Source organism: Scyliorhinus torazame, chromosome 16 (assembly GCF_047496885.1).
Source record: "Scyliorhinus torazame isolate Kashiwa2021f chromosome 16, sScyTor2.1, whole genome shotgun sequence".
Taxonomy (NCBI): domain Eukaryota; kingdom Metazoa; phylum Chordata; class Chondrichthyes; order Carcharhiniformes; family Scyliorhinidae; genus Scyliorhinus; species Scyliorhinus torazame.
The window spans coordinates 20,005,633-20,029,947 of NC_092722.1; the positions used below are offsets into that span (position 1 = coordinate 20,005,633).

The 24,315-nt window shown below is 47.5% G+C and overlaps 1 protein-coding gene across 5 annotated transcripts in view; it reads left to right on the forward strand.

The window, feature by feature from the left end:
- The window catches only part of prkcz (protein kinase C, zeta), a 741,785-nt gene that overhangs the window by 520,327 nt on the left and 197,143 nt on the right, over nucleotides 1–24,315 (forward strand). For all 5 annotated transcript variants that reach the window (XM_072478046.1, XM_072478045.1, XM_072478050.1 and 2 more), the window contains 2 exons: nucleotides 5,714–5,811; nucleotides 10,253–10,339. In XM_072478046.1, coding sequence (XP_072334147.1) covers nucleotides 5,714–5,811; nucleotides 10,253–10,339 — 185 coding nt within the window. The remainder of the gene's footprint in view (nucleotides 1–5,713; nucleotides 5,812–10,252; nucleotides 10,340–24,315) is intronic.

The window sequence follows — 24,315 nt, forward strand, 5'->3', positions numbered from 1 at the left end:
TCTTCCAGCGATTCCCCAGGGATTTGTCGCCTCGTTGCTAGCAGATGTCGGGCGTAGACCTGGTTTACCGGGCGAATATAATGTCCTTTTAGCAGCTCCATTGCTGCATCGAAGTCGTCCTCGGTGCGGGTGTAAATTTCCAGGCTCAGCCTCGAGTGCAGGACTTGCAATTTCTGTTCTCCCGTGAGTGTGTTTTCGGCCGTTCTGAGACATCCTTTAAAACACGCCAGCCCATGCTTGAAGGTTGCCACTGAGTTCGGCGCGTGGGGGCTGAGTTGCAGACACACCGGCTTGATTCAGAGCTCCATCCTTTTAAATCCAGCTTATTAAATTAATGCACGATCAATGACCACTAAAGCGAGGTTGTAGTCCAACTGAAGGCTTTAGTAAGCTAGATGTTTCCCCCAGCAGCTCAGGAACAGAAAGAAGGCTGCTGAGGCAGCACAGGCTCTTATACCCCAACTTGCAGGGCGGAGCTACCAAATAGCTTGACCAATAGGAAACATACAATATCTACCAATGGTGTTCCAGCATTACCAGGTATCGTAATATCTCTACACAGGCTACCACAAATGGTCCGGCTAAGAGGTAGAGCAATGCACAGGAGATTGAGTTAGGAATGAAAGGTTCATGGAGTTATAGTCTTCTTGGGCAGTCCCTCAGCTTCGAGGATGACTTGATTCCACTCCGGGGAAGTGGGTTCTGTGGAAACTGAATAGTCCGATCCTGGATCCGCAGACTTATGCCGCAGGTTTGGCAGGTGGTGTTTGATGAGGTGGGTGGGTGGGACCTTCTGGATTCTGTGCTCTCCACCTGCTGTTTACGCTTGGCCTCACTGTAGGTGATTGACGTCTTCACAGATGCTTTTTCTGTGTGTTCTAAGCCAAGCGATTCCCACGTGTCAGTGGGAATGTTGCATTTATTTAGGGAGTCTTTCAAAGTGTCCTTGTAGCATTTCCTCTGCAGTCCTAGTGATCACTTGCCATTGCAGAGCTCGGAGTAGAGCACATGTTTTTGGAGTCCTTTGTTGGGCATGCGGGCAATGTGGCCCACCCATCACGGCTGGTCAAGCATGACAAGTGCCTCAATACTGCGGATATTGACCTGGGAGAGGACGCTCACGTTGGTAAGCATTTCCTGCCAGTGGATTTGCAGCATTTTGGGGAGGCAGCGTTGGTGATATCGCTCTCGCGATTTGGGCTGTGGTGCTTCGGTTGGTGAGGTTCACTGCTTGCATGTCATTGTGGACCAGCGGAGAACGTTGACAAATTTCTGCAGGCAACCGAATTTGAGGAGGATGGTCCAGTATACCTCACGGTTTGACAGAATCAAGATCGTGCAAGATCGAAGAAGGCCATGTACAGAGGTTGATGCTGCTCCCTGCATTTTTCCTGGATTTGTCAGGCGCTGACAATCATGTCCATTGAGCCTCTTAATGGACGGCAGCCACACTGAGACTCAGAGAGGAATTGTTCAGTCACTTGGAGGAGCGGTTGAGGTGTATTCTTGTGATGACCTTTCCGTGGTGGTGAGTAGGGAAATCTCTCTAGATTCCACAGTCGGACCTGTCTCTTTTCTCGAAGAGGTTATCCGTGAAGGCCCTGCCTTCTCACCCTTGCCCCTCGTCTGGGGTGTGATGATCCTCAGGTTAAAACACCACCAGTCAGCTCTCCCTATCAAAGAAGAAAGCAACCAATGGTCATCTGGGACTATGGATACTTTATTTTACTTATGGAGTTATAGTAGTTATGGTAATGAATGACTCTTGTTTAAAGCTAGACATAGAAATGTAATTTAAAGAACAAACATACCTGGTGCTGCTCAAACCTGCCTTTAGTTATCAGCTGTACAGAACGAACTCAGGGCGGCGTGATGGTGCAGTGGTTAGCACTGCTGCCTCACAGTGGTTAGTACTGCTGCCTCGCAGTAGTTAGTACTGCTGCCTCACGGTGCTGAGGATCCGGGTTACTGTCCGTGTGTTCTTCCCGTGTCTGCGTGGGTCTCACCCCCACAACTCAAAGATGTGCAGGATCGGTGGATTGGCCACACTAAAATTTCCCCTTAATTGGAAAAAAAAATGAATTGGGTCCTCTAAATTTTTTTTTCAATTTAAAAGAGAACGAACTTGGTTTTAATACACAAATAAACATTTCATTTTGCAAAGTTATGCATTGACGTCAGATGGATAGAAAGAGGATTGGTGTGAAAAAAAACACTGTCCTTTAGAATATGATTTTATGCGCTTTCCGATGCATCTGTCAGTGGAATTTGGGCAGTTGGATCTCTCACACAACGGAAAAGTTGAGGGTCAAGGAAGATGAGTAGATGAACTGCAAAAAAAGTAGTCAAATACTCTGCAGGCACACAAGTTTTGGATTGGAATAGGGCCATCAGAGGATTTACAGGATCAAAATCACAAACATTGATAGTGAAATGGCAGAAATATGAAGTAATTAATTTACTCTAGTATTTACCCGGGCGATAGATCGGGTGAACCTGACATTGAAATGAAATGAAAATTGTGTATTGTCACAAGTAGGCTTCGAATGAAGTTACTGTGAAAAGCCCCTAGTCGCCACATTCCGGCGCCTGTTCGGGGAGGCTGGTACGGGAATTGAACCGTGCTGCTGGTCTGCTTTCAAAGCCAGCGATTTAGCCCTGTGCCAAACAGCCCCTTGGAAGTTCAGACTGGAAATGTATAACCATTTTTATTACGAAAAGAAGAGAAACAGTAAATAAACTAACCAAACTCAAAGACGATAACTCATTTGGTCCAAACTGATGAAGGAAGCTGCAGAAAATATTTAATACATTAACAAAAGGTAGAGCACCAGGGGACTGATTGATAGCTAATGTTAAAGCTATATTTAAGAAGGCAGATAGAAATTATCCACCAACCTAAAGGCCAATCAGGTTAATGTCAGTAATAGGAAAAATCATGGGAATCCCTACCATTTCAAAGGAGAGTATACAAAAACATTTCTAAAACCAAAAATATAATTATGAAGATCAGCGTAGGTTTCAAAAGAGAACATTTTGCTTGATCAACCTCATTGAATTCTTTGAAGTGGTAACAGAGAGAATATACATGTGTAATGCAGTGAATTTAATTTATCTAGATTTCTAAAAGGCCTGGGAACAGTTCTGGTTGCCACATTATAAAGAGGATATGAGGTATTGGAGAGGGTACAAAAAAATATTTAAACGGATGATACCAAAATCGCACGGTTATACTTATCAGAAAAAGATTTCTGAGGACTTCCGGTTGCGGATATGCTGAGCTAAGTCGCACGTTCGGCAGCTCCTGCCAGAAACGGACTTTTGGGCACTTTTGAGGGGCCCCAGCGGCATTTGTTCGACGGTTCCCAGTGTGGGAAGGTGACAGTATGATTTCCCCGGCACTGTATGGATTGGACCAGGAGTGGAGCGGTGAAAAAAGTAATTCTGGTGCCGCGAAAAGTGCGAGGGAGGAAAGCCAAGATGGCGGCGGGTGGAGACTAGGCAGCGTGGGCGCAGTGGGCGCAAGAGCAGCAGGAGTTTCTTAAGCGCTGCATCACGGAATTGAAAGCAGAGCTGCTGGAGCCGATGAAGGCTTCGATCGACAAGCTGGTCGAGACCCAGAAGGCCCAAGGGGCGGCGATCCGGGAGGTGCGGCAGAAGGCCTCGGAGAATGAGGACGAGATATTGGGCCTGGCAGTGAAGGTGGAGGCGCACGAGGCGCTGCATAAGAAATGGCAGGAGAAGTTCGAGGACATGGAGAATCGGTTGAGGAGGAAGAATCTGCGGATTCTGGGTCTCCTGGAGGGAGTGGAGGGGCCGGATGCTGGAGCATATGTGGTCACGATGCTGATCAAGTTGATGGGTGGGGGTGCCTTCCCGAGGCCCCTGGTGCTGGATGGGGCCCACCGAGTCCTCGCGAGGAGGCCCAAGTCTAACGAGCCGCCGCGGGCGGTATTGGTGCAGTTCCACCGCTGGGTGGACAGGGAGTGTGTCCTAAGATGGGCAAAAAAGGAGCGGAGCAGCAAGTGGGAGAATGCAGAGGTCCGTATAGACCAGGACTGGAGCGCGGAGGTGGCCAAGAAGAGGGCCGGGTACAATCGGGCTAAGGCGGTTCTGCATCGGAAGGGGGTGAAATTTGGGATGCTGCAGCCGGCGTGACTGTGGGTCACGTTTAAGGACCGGCACCATTACTTTGAGGAGGCGTGGACCTTTATTCAGGCTGAAAAGTTGGACACGGACTGAGGGTCGGTTCTGAGGGCAGGTCGCGGGGGGGCTGCTGTGGTTACTGTTCTGTATTGTTTCCTTGGGTGCTAGGTGGGGTAGGGTGAAATGGTTCGAAATAGGGGTTTTGTGAGAGTGTGGGCGTCAGTGGTTGGAAGGACGGGACCCCGTTGGGGTGAGGGGAGATGGGAGACCCGAGGTGGGGGAGCTGGGATTAGGCCACAAGAGGGAGCTGCGCCAGAGACGGCGGGGGCGGCGTGATGGAATGCGCGGGCTTTTTCCCGTGCTAGGGAAGGAAGGGGGCAGGGCCGGGAGGGAGGGGCGGTGTTGGAGAGGACCGCCCGCTGATGGACAGGAGGGGGGGAGGAGACTACCACACTGGGGGGTCGATGGAGTGGCGGGGGTCAGCAGGAGTCAGCTGACTTACGGGAGTGCTATGGGGCGAGCAACGCAGCTGGGGGGGGACCTAGCTTTGGGGGGGGGGGGGTGGAGCTGGGTTGCTGCTGCATTGGCCAAAGGTGAGCTGGAGCTCAGAGAGAGAGTCAGGGCGGGGGTCTGCCGCTGGGGGGAATGGAGAGTGCGGGAGACGCGGGCACGTGGCTGGCCTAGAAAAGGGGTTGGCTAATCGGCGGGGGCGGGAAGCCCCCTGATCCGGCTGGTAACTTGGAATGTGAGAGGCCTGAATGGGCCGGTCACGAGGGCCCGTGTGTTCGCGCACCTGAAGGGACTGAAGGCAGATGTCGTTATGCTCCAGGAGACGCATTTGAGGGTGGCAGATCAGGTTAGGCTGAGAAAGGGGTGGGTAGGGCAGGTTTTCCACTCTGGGTTGGACGCAAAGGATCGAGGGGTGGCGATTTTGGTGTGGAAGCGGGTGTCGTTTGAGGCGTTGAACATTGTGGCAGACAATGGAGGTAGGTATGTAATGGTGAGTGGTAAGCTGCATGAGAGGTGATCTTATTGAAACATATAAGATCCTGCGGGGGCTTATCAATTTAGAACAAATATTAGAGAATTGAGAGAATGCAGAACCCGCTACCACAGCAGTTCATTCAAATAATATTGATGCATTTCAAAGAGCAGGTGAGCACAGGAGGGAGAAGAGAATCAAGGGTTCTGCTGATCAAGTTAGATGAGGAAGAATAGGAGAAGGCGTGAGCAGAGGATAAGTGCCAGCAAGGACAGATGGGACCAAATGTTGTATATTCTGCGTAATATTTACGTTATGCCTTCAGCCTTCTATTTATAAAACATACTCGTTGGGCAACGGTTTTTTAAGTTTTCATGTTTTACATATAGTTTGAAGAATGGCGGAGGTTAACAAAAATGATGTCTTCCGCTTTCATCCAGAATTAATGTGGAACTTAAGGGAGTTGTTAGGCAAGGAAGAGTTTTTTTTAAAATGCACTTCAAGTCTAATTAAGATTTTTTAATCGTCATATCTTGTTGCTTGTCATTTGGGCCATGCGTTATGCAATTACCTTTTTCTTCACAGGATATCGATTGGGTACAGACAGAAAAACATGTGTTTGAGCAGGCCTCCAGTAACCCATTTCTGGTTGGTCTTCATTCATGTTTCCAAACGGAAAGCAGGTAAGAAATAGTTCTTAATAAAGCTTAATTTTTTTTTCTTTTCTCTTTTTCTTTCATTGGGCCTTTTTAATTGTAACTAATGAATCTGGAGAGGTCAAAATGTTAAGTAAGAATCCTACATAATGCATGTGAGCTGGATATTACTGTTTTCCACTGGCATGTTTGAAGGCCTTCCCACTGCTTTCCTCCCTGCCCCCAACCTGTCTCCTATTTTATGAAGGACACTGTGATGGGATTGGGCGGCCCTCTCACCCAATTGCCCCACCCCTCCCCTGCCACTATTTAACCTGTGGTAGTGGCGGGGAGCCCAGACCAAGTGGGTAGACCAACTGGACGAGTTGATGTCAAGCAATGAGTGGAGGAAGGAATCTCCTTTGGGGAGGTGATCTGTGCCCATTGGAGGCACCACACCTCTCCTCTGGAGATCCTGCCAGTCGGGTCCTGATGATATCCAGTTTTGCCTTCAGTCCGGCTTATCTCCTCCTCTTTGGAACTGGTTGTAGTTCCTCCAGTGGGCCCCACTCAACCCTTACACTGCTGCGACTTCTGAACTGCCGGTCAATCGGATTGGCCAGCAGCTCTCTGAGGTAGGACCTCCTAGGTGGGAACGGTCTTTTTTGTGGTCGGGCTCCTGACTGTTTGCTAGAGAATGGCAGCAAGTGGACTCAAATGAAGAGAAAGGGAAATAATTTACAAAAATAAGTGACATCTGTCTTTTCTGCCATTTTTGTGATACTGGCTATGATATTTATGACAAGACTGAGAAAATGGTTGTGTTTTGAAACCACGGGCACAGTTGCCAAGCAGCAAGCCCATCGGTAACACCTGCTCAAATTTCCTTTGGTGTCATCACTTGCATTGCATTCATGATGTTGTCATGAAGCTGTATTTATGGATTTATTTTTCGTGCTGAGCCGGTGCAAACAGGAGGGGCCAAATGGGCACCTTCTGTGCCACAACACATCTGTGATTCTGTTTAGACGTAATGCCATTCTATCGTATTTCTTCAAAGAAAATGAACCAGCTTATAAATGGACAAATGAACATTGATGGTGGGATTGATATTACTAAGTGGTCACTGAATTTTCTGAGCTCCTGTATATCACAAATTGAAAGCTCACTTGACCATAAGTGATCTTAAATATATTTGCAAAAGCAAAAAAAGATATGGTGCCTTATAGTATTGAAACTTCGGAAAACAAGGAGCACTTCTGCATATTTAACATTTTCTAAACAGCAGTTCTTTTTTTTAAAATATTTTTTTATTAAAGTTTTGCAAAGTTTTTCATAATAAATAGTAATAATCCTAACACAGCAAAATAGAGTGAACATTAACATAGTGCAAAAAGAGAATATTCAATAGCAATTGACTAGACATGACCCCACGTGCCTCAGTCTTCCCACACCCTCCCAACGGAGCACTCAACCCCACTCCCCTACGGGTCGCTGCTGCTGATGTTTTAATTTTCCCTGAGAAGCCATCGGACGGTATTATGCCCCCGCTCAACAGCAGCAGCTCTGTACACTTGGCAAAATTATTTACACACATAAGTAGGCATCTGTTCGTGGTGTTGTCGTCCATTGCTTCTCCCAGACGGAGTTCGCTGCCGTTGTCGTCTCGCTCCGCTCCTGCGGCCCTCCCGTCTCCCCCGTTTTCTCTGTTCCTGTGGACGTTAAGTTTGTTAACATTTCCTTGCCTCCCCCCTCCCCCTCCTTGGTTCTCCTCTATTGTTCCCTGTCTCTTCCCTCTACCCCCCTCTCCCCGCTCCTGCCCCCCCCCCTTGTGGCTCGCCTTTCCTTCCTCTTAGATTTAGCTGTGTGTGTCGTCGTCCCCCCCCCCCCCCCCCCTCCCGGTCTATCTCTCCCTCTCATGCTTTGGCTACTTTCCCCTGTTTCTTGGCTACCTGGCTATTCTTCTGCTTGTTTGTTGATCGCAAACAGGCCTCAGAACAATTGGGTGAATGGCTCCCACGTTCTGTGGAAGCCGTCGTCTGACCCTCGGATGGCGAATTTGATTTTCTCCATTTGGAGAGATTCCGAGAGGTAGGACAGCCAGTCTGCAGCTTTGGGTGGTGCTGCTGACCGCCAGCCGAACAGGATTCTACGGTGGGCGATCAGGGAGGCAAAGGCAAGGGCGTCCGCCCTCCTCCCCAGGAATAGATCTGGCTGGTCTGAAACCCAGAAGACCGCCACTTTCGGGCATGGCTCCACCCTCACCCCCACCACCTTGGACATTGCCTCGAAGAAGGCTGTCCAGTACTCCACAAGTCTGGGGCAGGACCAGAACATGTGGGCGTGGTTGGCTGGGCCTCCTTGGCACTGCTCACATCTGTCCTCCACCTCCGGGAAGAACTTACTCATATGGGTTCTTGTTAAGTGGGCGCTATGTACCACTTTTAGTTGCGTCAGGCTGAGCCTTGCGCACGTGGAGGTGGAGTTGACCCTACGCAATGATTCGCTCCAGAGTCCCCACCCTATTTCGATCCCCAGGTCCTCCTCCCACTTCATCCTTGTTGCGTCCAGTACGGTGTCGGTCCCTTCTACCAGTCGGTCGTACATGTCATTACAGTTTCCTTTATCTAGTATGCTTGCGTCCAGTAACTCTTCCAGTAGTGTCTGTCGTGGTGGTTGTGGGTCCCTGTCTCCTTTCGTAGGAAGTTTTTTAGTTGCAGGTACCTTAGCTCGTTTTCCCAGCTATCTGGAATTTCTCTGTCAGTTCGCCCAGTGTTGCGATCCTGCCATCCATGTATAGGTCCCTGACTGTCAGTGTCCTTCTGTCCTGTCCCCACCTTTTGAAGGTGGCGTCAGTCAGTGCTGGTGTGAACCTATGGTTGTTGCAGATGGGAGCTTTACTCGACATTCTGATCAGGCCAAATTGTTGCCGGAGTTGGTTCCAGGACTGGAGAGTGGCTATTACCACCGGGCTGCTGGAGTGTTTTTTGGGTGGGGATGGGAGCGCCACCGTGGCGAGGGCCTGGAGGGAGGTCCCCATGCAGGAGGCCTCTTCCGCGCGCACCCATTCGACTTCTGGCTCCTTGATCCATCCCCTTATTCGCTCGGCCATCGCCGCTCCGTGGTAAAGTTGTAGGTTTGGGAGGACAAGCCCCCCCCCCCCCGGATTTTGTTTTTTGTAAGACCTTCTTTGGGATCCTAGCATTCTTCCCCCCCCCCCCCCCCCCCCCATACGAACGCCACGATTAGTTTGTCTAGTGCTTTGAAAAAGGCCTTGGGGATGTAGATCGGGATGGATCTGAATAGGAAGAGGTACCTGGGCAGCACGTTCATTTTGATCATCTGGACTCTCCCCGCGAGGGAGCGTGGGAGTGTGTTCCATCTTTGCAGGTCCTTTTTTACTTCCTCCGTCAGACTAGTGAGGTTCCATTTGTGGATCCCTTTGCAGTCATGGGCTATTTGGATCCCCAGGTAGCGGAATTTGAGTCGGGCTTGTTTAAACGGCAGTCCCGTTAGGGCTGCCCCACCTACTTGTGCGTATACCGGGAAGATCTCGCTTTTGCTCATGTTGAGTTTGATCCCGAGAAAACGCCAAACTCTTTCAGGGGCGCGATCATTCCGTCCATGCTGCTCTGTGGATCCGAAATGTAGAGGAGCAGGTCATCTGCAGAGAGTGAGACTCTGTGCTCTCTGCCTCCCCTTCGGATCCCTCTCCAGCTTTTTGCTGCTCTGAGCGCGATTACTAGTGGTTCGACCGCTAGAACGAACAGCAGCGGGGACAGTGGGCATCCTTGTCTGGTGCCCCTGTGCAGCTGGAAGTATCTGGAGTTGGTATTGGTGCTTCGTCGCTCACCATGGGAGCGTTGTATAGGAGCTTTACCCAGGAGGTGAACCCTGTTCCAAGCCCGAACCGCTCCAGTACCTCGATGAGGTATTTCCATTCGACTCTGTCGAAGTTCTTTTCTGCATCTAGGGAGATGATCACCTCTGGTGTTCTCTCCCCGGAGGAGGTCATTATCACGTTCAGCAGGCGCCTGATGTTCGAGGTAAGCTGTCTACCTTTGAGAAAGCCCGTCTGGTCCTCTGCGACCACCTCAGGTACACAGTCTTCTAACCTTTTGGCTAGGATTTTGGCCAGTATTTTGGCGTCTGCATTCAGCAGTGAGATAGGTCTGTATGACCCACATTCCGTTGGGTCTTTGTCTTTCTTAGGTATCAGCGAGATTGAGGCCTGTGCTAGCGTGGGCGGCAGTGTGCCCCTCACTAGCGAGTCTGTGAACATCTCCCGCAGGTGCAGGGCCAGTGCTGTCGCGAATATTTTGTAGAAGTCCGCCGGGAACCCGTTGGGTCCCGGCGCCTTCCCCGCCTGCATGGAGCTAATGCTGTCCATGATCTCTCCCAGTGCTAGTGGTGCTTCCAAGTAAACAGCAGTTCTTAATGGGTTTTTGCATTTTATTTATTTAACCTTATTTTCTGTGTTATGTTTCAGGCTGTTTCTAGTTATAGAATACGTCAATGGTGGTGACCTCATGTTTCATATGCAACGGCAAAGGAAACTTCCCGAGGAACATGCCAGGTATGTGGCAGAATAATGGAAAAATTGTGGAAAATATAAATTTATCAGGATGACAGCACTGAACTGGATTGACAAATAAATCTGACAGTGGGCTACTGCCATTTTGAATGACTGATTGGGTTGGGTACAGGAAGAAAGAGATCAACATCTTTTAATTATCTCTGTAAAAGGCACTGTAATCCCAGCCAAATGCAGTCATAAGATGAACAAGTTTTGGGAATTCACTGCCCGAGTCCTAAACTCGCACTAAGTCCCGTTCACCCATCACCTTGTGCTTGCTCAGTGTTAAACAATGAGTTAATTTTAAAATTTGCATCCTTGTGTCATGAGAATGTCACTTTAAGAAATGTTTGGCTGCTCATGTTACTGCAGTGATGTCAGAGTGTGGGTGGAGCTGAACTCTGTTTTTTAGTTTCACTTTGAGAAAAGCTTGGGTGTGTCTGTGTCTTTTTGGTTTTGTTTTCAGAGCTGGATAGCTGCAGTCACAGCCAGAAGGGGTATTAGAGTCTCTCTCTGTAATCTAAAGAATGTAAATCGATCCTTTGGTGATTTAAAACTAATAACTGCTCTCAGTAGTGACTTTAACCTGATGTGCTTCTGTTGAAAAAAATGGTTTAAGTCTTATGGATGTTAAAAGGAAAGCTTAAGGATTACTTAGTGTTGTATTCTTTGCGCTTGTATTTGAATTAATGGTTGTTAAGACGTTCACTATGTTTTAAAAAGGTTAACTTGAGTTCATAGAATAAACATTGTTTTGCTTTAAAAAATACTTTTCCATTTCTGCTATACCACACCTGTAGACTGGGCCGTGTGCTCTCCATACCACAATCTATTAAAGGTTGTGTGTCACGTGAACTCCATGATACACTTTGGGGTTCTCTAAACTCTGGCCCATAACAAATTGGGGGCTCGAGGGGGATAAAAGTCTTATCTATTGGATTGGCTTAGTGAACTTAAAGACAGTGCGGGGTGAGCATATTGTGGGTGCTTATCAGGTGTGGTATTTTAGTTTAAGTGGGGAGTGTGTGATGGACAATGGCTCTTTCAGAGGCTCTGAAGTTTTTGGGGGTGGCGACGGTCACACGCAGTACCTTACGGACAGAGACTAAAAGCAGACTGTTAGATTTGGCAAAAACGTTGCAGTTAACATGACCTGACAAAATGCGAAAAGCTGAGGTCATTTTGGCGGTGGCTAAGCATTTAAAGTTGACCGAGATACAGTTTAACTCATTGGAAATGACAAAAATTCAGTTACAAATTAAACAAATGGAACATGAGAAAGAATTAAAGCAGCTTGAATACGAAAGAGAGAGAGAGGAAAAAGAGAGAGAAGAAAGGAAAACAGAACGAATAGCCCTAGCAGAACAAAGAGAAAGGGAGTTACAGATCAGGGAAAAAGATAGAGAGAGTTTGAACTTCAGAAAATGGCCATGAAACATGACAGTCAGTTAAAATTGGCAGACATAAAGGGAAACATACAGTTGGATGATAGTGATGAGGATAGTGAGAAAGAACGTCATAGTCAAAGGCTTGGTGTGGATCTATTGAAATATGTCCAAGCAATGCCAAGGTCTGACGAGAAGGAGGTAGAAGCCTTTTTCATTTCATTTGAGACGTTAGCTAAACAAATGAAATGGCCACAGGGCATGTGGGTATTACTGATTCAAATAAAGCTGGTAGGTAGGGCTCGTGAAGTGTTTTCATCACTACCGGAGGAGGTATCTGGGACGTATGAGGAGGTGAAAAAAATCCATCTTAGGTGCATATGAACTAGTGCCTGAAGCTTACAGACAAAGGTTTAGAAATTTAAGGAAAGAATTTGGTCAAACATACATGGAGTTTGAAAGGATCAAACAGAGTAATTTTGGGTGGATAAGGGCTTTGAAAATAGACCAAACGTGAAGCTCTCAGAGAAATTATACTTTTGGAGGAGTTTAAAAATTCAATCCCTGATGTACTGAGAACTCATGTGGAAAAGCAGAGCGTTAAAACTGTGAGATTAGCAACAGAAATGGCAGATGATTATGAATTCATTCATAAATCAAAGCTTGGTTTCCGACATCAGTTTCAGCCTGTGATGAATAGAAACTGGGGACATGAGAAATACTCAAGTGGTAAAGGTCAAGGTGATCTGATGGGAGATAATAAGGAGAGTGCACCTCAGACTAAAAAAAAATCCAGGAGGGTGGAAGAGACATGAAAAGTTTCAAATGTTTTCACTGTAATAAAATAGGCCATGTAAAGTCACAGTGTTGGTGGTTGAAGAAAAGCACTGGGAAGGCTGATGTGGTAAAACAGGATAAGACAGTGGGGTTTGTTAAAGTAGTAAAGGAAAGCCCAAGTGAAGCGACGGAGGTGCAAAAGATTGTACAGCCTGATCAAGAGGTGATTGATAAGAAGGTGCCAGCTGTCTTTAAAGAATTTACTAGTGTGGGTAAAGTTTACTCGTGTATCAGGAGGAGTAGGTAAAGAAGTCACAATTTTAAGAGATACGGGAGCTGGTCAATCTTTAATGGTAAGAGATGAGCAGTTACGTAGTTTGGGAAGAATGTTGCCAGAAAAGGTGGTAGTATGTGGAATTCAGGGTGAGAGGAATACTGTTCAATTATATAAGGTAAGGTTGGAAAGTCCAGTGAAGAGTGGTGAAGTGGTAGTAGGAGTAATAGAGAAACTATTTTGTCCAGGAATACAGTTTATCTTGGGTAATGATATAGCTGGATCGCAGGTGGAAGTGATGCCTACTGTGGTTGATAAGCCAGTGGAAAATCAGACAACTGAAGTGTTAAAGGACGAATATCCTGGGATTTTTCCGGATTGTGTAGTAACAAGGTCGCAAAGTCACAGGTTAAGACAAGAGGAGAAATCAAACAGTGAAGATGAAGTTGAAGTACAGAGACTTCCGGGTGCGGCGATGACCAGCTAAGTCGCATGTTTCGGCAGCTCCCGGTGGAACGGACTTATGGGCTCTTAATAAGAGCCCCAACGGCAATTTTAACGGCTAAAAGCACTGTGCGGTAAACCAGAAGGGAATCCCCCCTGGATACGGATGGAAAAAGGAGAGGAAAGTGGCCGGATTGCGGTGGAACCTTTAGAGCAGCGGCAAGGAAGGCAAGCAAAAAGCAAGATGGCGTCGGAAGGTGGCAGTTTAATATGGGGCCCTGAACAACACGAGTTTTTGAAACGCTGCGTGGAAGAACTTAAAAAGGAGATGAAGAAGGAGCTGTTGGCCCCGATATTACAGGCGATTGAAGGGCTAAAAGATGAGCAAAAGACCCAGGAGCGGGAGCTTCGGGCCGTGAAGGCAAAGGCAGCCGAGAATGAGGACGATATACAGGGTCTGGTGGTGAAGACGGAGATGCACGAGGCACACCATAAACGATGTGTGAAAAGGCTGGAGGTGCTGGAGAATAATGCGAGGAGGAAGAATTTAAGGATTCTTGGGCTTCCTGAAGGTGCAGAAGGAGCAGATGTCGGGGCATATGTGAGCACGATGCTGCACTCGTTGATGGGATCGGAGGCCCCGACAGGTCCGCTGGAGGTGGAGGGAGCCTATCGAGTTATGGCGCGAAGACCGAGGGCTGGAGAAATTCTCGAGCCATAGTGGTGATATTCCTCCGTTTTAAGGACAGAGAGATGGTCCTAAGATGGGCAAAGAAAACTCGGAGCAGTAGATGGGAGAACGCGGTGATCCGCGTATATCAAGACTGGAGTGCGGAGGTGGCGAGAAGGAGGGCGAGCTTTAATCGGGCCAAGGCGGTGCTTCATAAAAAGAAGATCAAATTTGGAATGCTGCAGCCGGCAAGACTGTGGGTCACATATCAAGGGAAGCGCCACTACTTTGAAACGGCGGATGAAGCGTGGACATTTATTGTTGGAGAAATTGGAATGAGTGGGTTATTAAAAAAGAACGTTTGAGACAAAGTGGTGGGGCGAATATGGGGGGGCGAAGAGGGGAGAAAAAAGGGGGGGAGAGATGATTTTTATGTTGTTAATCCTGCGACCCGGTCACTTTTCTCTCTTCCACAGGTTGTGGGGGAGGGAGGAAGGGAGGTGGTGGAGTTGGGGGCGTTGGCCATTGGGGGCGGGGCCAAAAGGGAAGCGCGGGCTTTGTTCCCGTGCTATGATAATTATGGCGGGAATAGGGAAGCAGGAAGGAGGGGGCGTCGTACAGTGCGAGCCGAGGTCACGGGGGGAAGCCGAGGTCGGCCAGAGTTTGCTGACTTCTGGGAGCAACATGGGGGGTGTAACTACGCTAGTGGGGGATCTAGCGGGGGGGGGGTGGGAGGGGGGGATTTACTGGGTCGCTGCTGCTGGGGAGAAAGGGGAGCTGGTATGGGGTGGGGTGGGCGGGGCAGGGGGGCACCGCCTGGGGGGGACACAGCTGCGTGGGAACTGGGTGAGGAGCTGGGTAAAAGGGGATGGCTAATCGACAATGGGGGGGGGGGTAAAGAGCCCCCCAACCCGGCTGATCACGTGGAATGTGAGAGGGCTGAACGGGCCGATAAAGAGGGCACGGGTACTCGCACACCTAAAGAAACTTAAGGCAGATGTGGTTATGTTACAGGAGACGCATTTGAAACTGATAGACCAGGTTAGACTACGCAAAGGATGGGTGGGGCAGGTGTTTCATTCGGGGCTAGATGCGAAAAACAGGGGGGTGGCTATATTAGTGGGGAAGCGGGTAATGTTTGAGGCAAAGTCCATAGTGGCGGATAGTGGGGGCAGATACGTGATGGTGAGTGGCAAATTACAGAGGGAGGCGGTGGTCTTAGTGAACGTATATGCCCCGAACTGGGATGATGCCAACTTTATGAGGCGCATGTTAGGACGTATCCCGGACCTAGAGGTGGGGAAGTTGGTAATGGGTGGAGATTTTAACACGGTGCTGGAACCAGGGCTGGACAGATCGAGGTCCAGGACTGGAAGGAGGCCGGCAGCAGCCAAGGTGCTTAAAGACTTTATGGAGCAGATGGGAGGAGTAGACCCATGGAGATTTAGTAGACCTAGGAGTAAGGAGTTTTCGTTTTTCTCCTATGTCCACGAAGTTTATTCGCGAACAGACTTTTTTGTTTTGGGAAGGGCGTTGATCCCGAAGGTGAGGGGGACGGAGTATACGGCTATAGTTATTTTGGATCACGCTCCACATTGGGTGGACTTGGAGATAGGGGAGGAAAAAGAACGGCGTCCACCCTGGAGAATGGACATGGGACTAATGTCGGATGAGGCGGTGTGTCTAAGGGTGAGGGGGTGTATTGAAAAGTACTTGGAACTCAATGATAATGGGGAGGTCCAGGTGGGAGTGGTCTGGGAGGTGCTGAAGGCAGTGGTTAGAGGGGAGCTGATATCAATCAGGGCACATAAAGGAAAGCAGGAGAGTAGGGAACGGGAGCGGTTTCTGCAAGAACTTCTGAGGATGGACAGGCAATATGCGGAGGCACCGGAGGAGGGACTGTACAGGGAAAGGCAAAGGCTACACGTAGAATTTGATTTGCTGACTACGGGTACTGCAGAGGCACAGTGGAGGAAGGCACAGGGTGTACAATACGAGTATGGGGAGAAGGCGAGCAGGTTGCTGGCCCACCAATTGAGGAAAAGGGGAGCAGCGAGGGAAATAGGGGGAGGGAGAGATGGAGCGGAGAGAGTGAATGGAGTGTTCAAGGCATTCTATGAAAGATTATATGAAGCTCAGCCCCCGGGTGGGAAGGAGAGAATTATGTGTTTTCTGGACCAGCTGGAATTTCCTAAGGTGGAGGAGCAGGAGACGGTGGGACTGGGAGCACAGATCGAAATGGAGGAAGTAGTGAAAGGAATTAGGAGCATGCAGGCGGGGAAGGCTCCGGGACCGGATGGATTCCCAGTTGAATTTTTCCATAAATATGTGGACTTGCTCGCCCCGCTACTGATGAGAACCTTTAATGAGGCGAGGGAAAGGGGACAGCTGCCCCCGACTATGTCAGAGGCAACGATATCGCTTCTCCTAAAGAAAGAAAAAGACCCGTTGCAATGCGGGTCCTATAGGCCTATTTCCCTCCTGAATGTAGACGCTAAGATTCTGGCCAAGGTAATGGCAATGAGGATAGAGGATTGTGTCCCGGGGGTGGTCCATGAGGACCAAACTGGGTTTGTGAAGGGGAGACAGCTGAATACGAATATACGGAGGCTGCTGGGGGTAATGATGATGCCCCCACCAGAGGGGGAAGCGGAGATAGTGGTGGCGATGGATGCCGAGAAAGCATTTGATAGAGTGGAGTGGGATTATTTGTGGGAGGTGTTGAGGAGATTTGGCTTTGGAGATGAGTATATTAGATGGGTACAGCTGCTGTATAGGGCCCCGATGGCGAGCGTGGTCACGAATGGACGGGGGTCTGCATATTTTCGGCTCCATAGAGGGACGAGGCAGGGATGTCCTCTGTCCCCATTATTGTTTGCACTGGCGATTGAGCCCCTGGCATTAGCATTGAGGGGTTCCAGGAAGTGGAGGGGAGTACTCCGGGGAGGAGAAGAACACCGGGTATCTCTGTATGCGGACGATTTGTTGTTGTATGTGGCGGACCCGGCGGAGGGGATGCCAGAGATAATGCGGATACTTGGGGAGTTTGGAGAATTTTCAGGATATAAACTGAACATGGGGAAAAGTGAGTTGTTTGTGGTGCATCCAGGGGGGCAGAGCAGAGAAATAGAGGACTTACCGCTGAGGAAGGTAACAAGGGACTTTCGCTACTTGGGGATCCAGATAGCCAAGAATTGGGCTACATTGCATAGGTTAAATTTAACGCGGTTGGTGGAACAGATGGAGGAGGACTTCAAGAGATGGGACATGGTATCCCTGTCACTGGCAGGGAGGGTGCAGGCGGTTAAAATGGTGGTCCTCCCGAGATTCCTTTTTGTGTTTCAGTGCCTCCCGGTGGTGATCACGAAGGCTTTTTTCAAAAGGATTGAGAAGAATATCATGAGTTTTATGTGGGCCGGGAATACCCCGAGAGTGAGGAGGGGATTTTTGCAGGGTGGTCGGGATAGGGGGGGCTGGCACTACCGAGCCTAAGTGAGTACTACTGGGCCGCCAATATCTCAATGGTATGTAAGTGGATGGGAGAAGAGGAGGGAGCGGCGTGGAAGCGATTGGAGAGGGCGTCCTGCAGGGGGACTAGCCTACAAGCTATGGTGACGGCGCCGTTGCCGTTCTCACCGAAGAAATACACCACAAGCCCGGTGGTGGTGGCTACTCTGAAAATCTGGGGGCAGTGGAGACGGCATAGGGGTAAGACGGGAGCCTCGGTGTGGTCCCCGATAAGAAATAACCATCGGTTTGCTCCGGGGAGAATGGATGGGGGATTTGGAACATGGCAAAGAGCAGGAGTAATACAATTGAGAGATCTGTTTGTAGATGGGACGTTTGCAAGTCTGGGAGCGCTGACCGAAAAATATGGGTTGCCCCAAGGGAATGCATTCCGGTATATGCAACTGAGGGCTTTTGCGAGGCAACAGGTGAGGGAATTCCCGCAGCTCCCGACGCAGGAGGTGCAGGACAGAGTGATCTCAAAGACATGGGTGGGGGACGGTAAGGTATCAGACATATATAGGGAAATGAGGGACGAGGGGGAGATTATGGTAGATGAGCTGAAAGGGAAATGGGAAGAGGAGCTGGGGGAGGAGATTGAGGAGGGGCTGTGGGCTGATGCCCTAAGTAGGGTAAACTCATCGTCCTCGTGTGCCAGGCTAAGCCTGATACAATTTAAGGTGTTACACAGGGCGCATATGACTGGAGCACGGCTCAGTAAATTTTTTGGAGTAGAGGATAGGTGTGCGAGATGCTCGAGAAGCCCAGAGAATCACACCCACATGTTCTGGTCATGTCCGGCACTACAGGGGTTTTGGGTGGGGGGTGACAAAGGTGCTTTCGAAGGTGGTGGGGGTCCAGGTCGAACCAAGCTGGGTTTTGGCTATATTCGGGGTTGCAGAGGAGCCGGGAGTGCAGGAGGCGAAAGAGGCTGATGTTTTGGCCTTTGCGTCCCTAGTAGCCCAGCGCAGGATACTGTGGATGTGGAAGGAAGCCAAGCCCCCGGGTGTGGAGACCTGGATAAATGACATGGCAGGGTTTATAAAGTTGGAACGGATTAAGTTCGTCCTAAGGGGATCGGCTCAAGGGTTCACCGGGCGGTGGCAACCGTTCGTCGAATACCTCACAGAAAGATAGAGGGAATGGAAAAGAAGAAGACAGCAGCAGCAACCCAAGGGGGGGAGGGGGGGGGGGGAAGGAACCAGAAGGACTCTCAGGGATGTTAGTGTATGTGTATAATATGTATAGGTTGTTGTTATAGGTAATTGTATATTGGACTGCTGAATTGTATTTTTGGAGAGTATTTATTTGGGACAAGGCAGTTGCCATTTAGTTTTGTTTTTTAAGTTTGATGTTTTTATATATTATTTATTTCTTGCTTAAAACTGGCCATTGTTATTTATATTGTTATATTACTGTGTAAAGGATACACAATGTACTGTCATGGTTGGCCAAAAATTTTGAATAAAATATATTTTTTTTTAAAAAGAAGTTGAAGTACAATTGCTAGAAACAATTTTTGATCAGATGGTTGAAAAAGAACAAGAACAGGTGGAGGATGAGGCGGATATTTTTAGTTCAGGAAAATTGGCGGAGTTACAACAGAAAGATATAGAAATAAAACTGATGTATCAGAAAGCACACACTGAAGAGGAATCTGAGTGTATACCAGAGTGTTATTACTGTAAAAGTGATGTTTTGATGAGAAAACGGAGACCTTTACATGTGTAGGTGGATGAAAAGTGGGCAGGTTCATCAAGTAGTATTGCCGATAGGGTATAGAAAGGAGGTGTTGCGAGTTGCACATGAGGTACCAGTGGGAGGTCATTTGGGAATAAGGAAAACTCAAGCTAAAATCCAAAAGCATTTTTATTGGCCTGGACAACAGAAAGATGTAGTTAAATTTTGTCAATCATGTTACACATGTCAAGTGATAGGGAAACCTAAAGCAGTGATAAAACCAGCGCCCTTAATACCCATTCCAGCATTTGAGGAACCTTTTACAAGGGCCCTAATTGATTGCGTAGGACCGCTTCCTAAAACAAAAAATGGGAATCAATATCTTTTGACTATAATGGATGTGTCTACTAGGTTTTCAGAGGCCATTCCAGTATGCAATATTACAGCTAAAAAAGATTATGGAAGAGTTACTTAAATTCTTTACTAGATATGGACTACTCACAGAAATACAATCGGATCAAGGATCAAATTTTACCTCAAGGTTATTCAAAGAAGTTATGGATAGTTTAGGAATAAAACAATTTAAATCAACTGCGAACCATCCAGAATCGCAGGGAGCGTTAGAAAGGTGGCATCAGACATTAAAGACAATGTTGAGGGCGTATTGTCACGATTATCCAGAGGATTGGGATAAAGTAGTTCCGTTCGTACTGTTTGCAATTAGGGATGCATCTGATGAATCATCCAAATTTAGTCCTTTTGACCTAATTTTTGGTCATGAGGTAAGAGGACCACTTAAATTGATTGAGGAAAAATTGGTGAGTGAGAAATCGGAAATTACATTATTGGATTACGTGCCAAATTTTAGGAAACGATTAAATAGAGCAGGTGAATTGGCTAGACAACATTTAAAAGTTGCACAAAATGTGATGAAATGGGTAGCGGACAAGAAATCCAAAGATCGTAGTTTTGCCAGTGGAGATAAAGTTTTAGTGTTGTTACCAGTGGTAGGAGAACCTTTAAAAGCAAGGTTTTGTGGACCTTATCAGATTGAAAGGAAATTAAGTGAGGTGAATTATGTGGTAAAAACGCCAGATAGAAGGAAAACTCACCCAGTGTGTCATGTGAATATGCTTAAAAGGTACTTTGAAAGGGAAGGAGAGAAAAATGAGGAGGGTTTAATGATTCTAACTCAAAGTGACGAACCAAATCCAGATGACTGAATTTGACATACCTCAAATTAAATTGGAAAATGAAGATGTTCTTCACAATTGGGATAAATTGTTGAGTTACCTTCCAGAGAAAAAACGAACTGACCTGAAAGAGTTATTGATATCACATGGGCATATTTGTGGAGATACTTTGGAAAGTACTAACATGGCTATACATGATGTCAATGTGGGAAATGCTGTTCCAATGAAACAACATCCAAACAGACTTAACCCTTTGAAATTGGCACAGGTTAACAAAGAGATTGAGAGTATGCTTAAAAATGGCATAATTGAAGTGGGTTGCAGCCAATGGAGCTCACCCATAGTGATGGTACCAAAACCAGATGGTACCCAACGGTTATGTGTGGACTATAGAAAGGTTAATGCCATTACAAGAACGGACTCTTATCCTATCCCACGTTTGCAGGATTGCATTGAGAAAGTGGGACAATCAACTTTTATTTCCAAACTGGATTTACTTAAAGGTTACTGGCAGGTTCCTTTATCCGAAAGGGCGAAGGAGATTTCAGCTTTTGTGACTCCAGATGGTATATACCAATTCAAAATTATGCCATTTGGCATGAAAAACGCCCCAGCCACACTTCAACAGTTAACTAACAAAGTCTTTTCAGGATTACCCAATTGTGCGATATACATCGACGATCTGGTAATTTTCAGCCAGACATGGAAAGAACATTTAAAACAGCTGATGGAGTAATTTGATCGACTTCAGGAGACGGGTTTGGTGATAAACCTAGCCAAAGATGAATTTGGAAAAGCCCAAGTCACTTTCCTTGAGGAGTTTCCGATACCCTCGACACGACGGGAAAAATGCGATTTCTTGGCATGAGTGGATTTGATTGAACATTGCTGAAAACTTTTTGTAGCGTGGTTGCTCCACTGATGGACTTGCTGAAGAAACGTTGAAAATTTCACTGGACAGCAGACTTTCAACAAGCATTTGATGGCCTGAAAGCTGTGATAACCAATGCTCTTGTGTTGGAGAATTACAAGGAACTCTGTGATCAGATAGAACTAAAGTATCTGACTTTAAAGAGAAATGCCGAGGCGCACAGAAATGGACGGATCGTGCAGAGACCTTCTTTTTCAAAGAGACTGTCAATCGAGAAGGAGTTTCAGTTGGAGGACGAAGAACGAGAACAAAATGGTCTATATTATTATACCTGTTTGCGTGTGGTTTTTTTGAAACGACAAAGTGTATTTACTGTGTGCATTTCTTAAAGGATAGTGAAAAATGAAACCATCTTGGAGTTGATGGTTTATTTTTTTTCTTGGGGGGAGGTGTCATGAGAATGTTGCTTTAAGAAATGTTGGGCTGCTCATGTTACTGCAGTGATGTCAGAGTGTGGGTTGAGCTGAGCTCTGGCGCTGCTTTTTAGTTTCACTTTGAGAAAAGCTTGGGTGTGTACGTGTCTTTTTGGTTTAGTTTTCAGAGCTGGATAGTTGCAGTCACAGCCTGAAGGGGTATTAGAGTCTCTCTCTGTAATCTAAAGAATGTAAATCGATCCTTTGGTGATTTAAAACTAATAACTGCTCTTAGTAGTGACTTTAACCTGATGTGCTTCTATTAAAAGTTTTTTTTAAAGTCTTAAGGATATTAAAAGGACAACTTAAGGATTACTTAGTTTTGTATTCTTTGGGGGTTGTATTTGAATTAATGGTTGCTAAGATGTTCACTGGATGTTTTAAAAAGGTTAACTTTAGTTCATAGAATAAACATTGTTTTGTTTTAAAAAATACTTTTCCATTTCTGCTGTACTACACCTGTAGAGTGGGCTCCCCATACCACAATCTATTAAAAGTTGTGGGTCAGGTGAACTCCATGATACACTTTGGGGTTCTCTAAACCCTGGCCCAGAACAAATGTTTGAAATCTCTCCGTGGCCTCACCTTTTCCTAGCTCTGTAATCTCCTTCTGCCCTTCAAGATATCTGTGCTCCAATTCTGGCCTCTTGCTAATCCCTAATTTTAATCACTTCAACAGTCCACTATTAGCAACCGTCACTTAAGCTGCCAAAAGCAACCGTCACTTAAGCTGCCAAAGCCCTTAGCTCTAGAAATCCCTCCCTAAACCTGGCCACTTTTGTGTTACCCCCTTTAATATGCTCTTTAAAACTCACCATTCACCTATCCTAATATCTCCCTATCTGGCTTAGTGTCATGTTTTGTTTTATGATGATCCTGTGAAGCACCTTTGGACGTTTGTTACTTTAAAAGCACTATATAGTAACAAGTTGATGTAAACATATATGCCATTGTTTCTGACATACTCAGTTCTTGGAACTTTCCAGCCGATTATGTAATTTTGTGATTTTACACTGAAGTCTGAGTTGAGTGCCTCCCTGAGGCTTTCATCTTTCTGGGTCAGTTTTTGCAAATGGGATGAATTGGTTTTTTTTAAATATATATTTTATTCAAGATTTTTTGGCCAAACATAACAGTACATAGTTTTTCTTTTAAACAACAATAAAGCAATATAAATAACAGTGGCCAGTTTTAAACAAGTAAATAAATAATATATAAACAGAAACAAAAACAAAACTAAATGGCAACTGCCTTGTCAAAAACAGTTACTCTCCAAAGATACAATCCAACAGTCCAATATACATTACCTATAACAAATGTCTATACATATACAATGACATCCCTAAGAGCCCGCCTGGGTCCTCCCCCCCCCCCCCCCCCCCCCCCCCCCCGCCCTCCCCCCTGGGTTGCTGCTGTTGTTTTCCTTCTTTTTCATTCCCTCTATCGTTCTGTGAGGTAGTCGACGAACGGTTGCCACCGCCTGGTGAACCCTTGAGCCGAACCCCTTAATACGAACTTGATCCGTTCTAACTTTATAAACCCTGCCATGTCGTTTATCCAGGTCTCCACGCCCGGGGGTTTGGCTTCCTTCCACATAAGCAATATCCTGCGCCGGGCTACTAGGGACGCAAAGGCCAAAACATCAGCCTCTCTCGCCTCCTGCACTCCCGGCTCTTCTGCAACCCCGAATATAGCCAACCCCCAGCCTGGCTCGACCCGGACCCCCACCACCTTCGAAAGCACCTTCGCCACCCCCACCCAGAACCCCTGTAATGCCGGACATGACAAGAACATGTGGGTGTGATTCGCTGGGCTTCTCGAGCATCTCCCACACCTATCCTCTACCCCGAAAAATTTACTGAGCCGTGCTCCAGTCATATGTGCCCTGTGTAGAACCTTGAATTGTATCAGGCTTAGCCTGGCACACGAGGACGACGAGTTTACCCTACGTAGGGCATCAGCCCACAGCCCCTCCTCAATCTCCTCCCCCAGCTCTTCTTCCCATTTCCCTTTCAGCTCATCTATCATGATCTCCCCCTCGTCCCTCATTTCCCTGTATATGTCCGACACCCTACCATCCCCCACCCATGTCTCTGAGATCACTCTATCCTGCACCTCCTGCGTCGGGAGCTGCGGGAATTCCCTCACCTGTTGCCTCGCAAAAGCCCTCAGTTGCATATACCGAAATGCATTCCCTTGGGGCAACCCATATTTTTCCGTCAGCGCTCCCAGACTCGCAAACGTCCCATCTACGAACAGATCTCTCAATTGTACTACCCCAGCTCTTTGCCATGCTCCAAATCCCCCATCCATTCTCCCCGGAACAAACCTATGGTTATTTCTTATCGGGGACCGCACCGAGGCTCCCGTCCTTCCCCCCATGCCGTCTCCACTACCCCCAAATTTTTAATGTTGCCACCACCACCAGGCTTGTAGTATATTTCTTCGGTGAGAACGGCAACGGTGCCGTCACCATTGTTTGTAAGCTGGTCCCCTTGCAGGACGCCCTCTCCAATCTCTTGCACGCCGCTCCCTCCCCTTCTCCCATCCACTTACAGACCATTGAAATATTGGCGGCCCAGTAATAATCATTTAGGCTCGGTAGTGCCAACTCCCCCCTATCCCTACTACGCTGCAAGAACCCCCTCCTCACTCTCGGGGTCTTCCTGGCCCACACACAACTCAGAATGCTTTTCTCGATT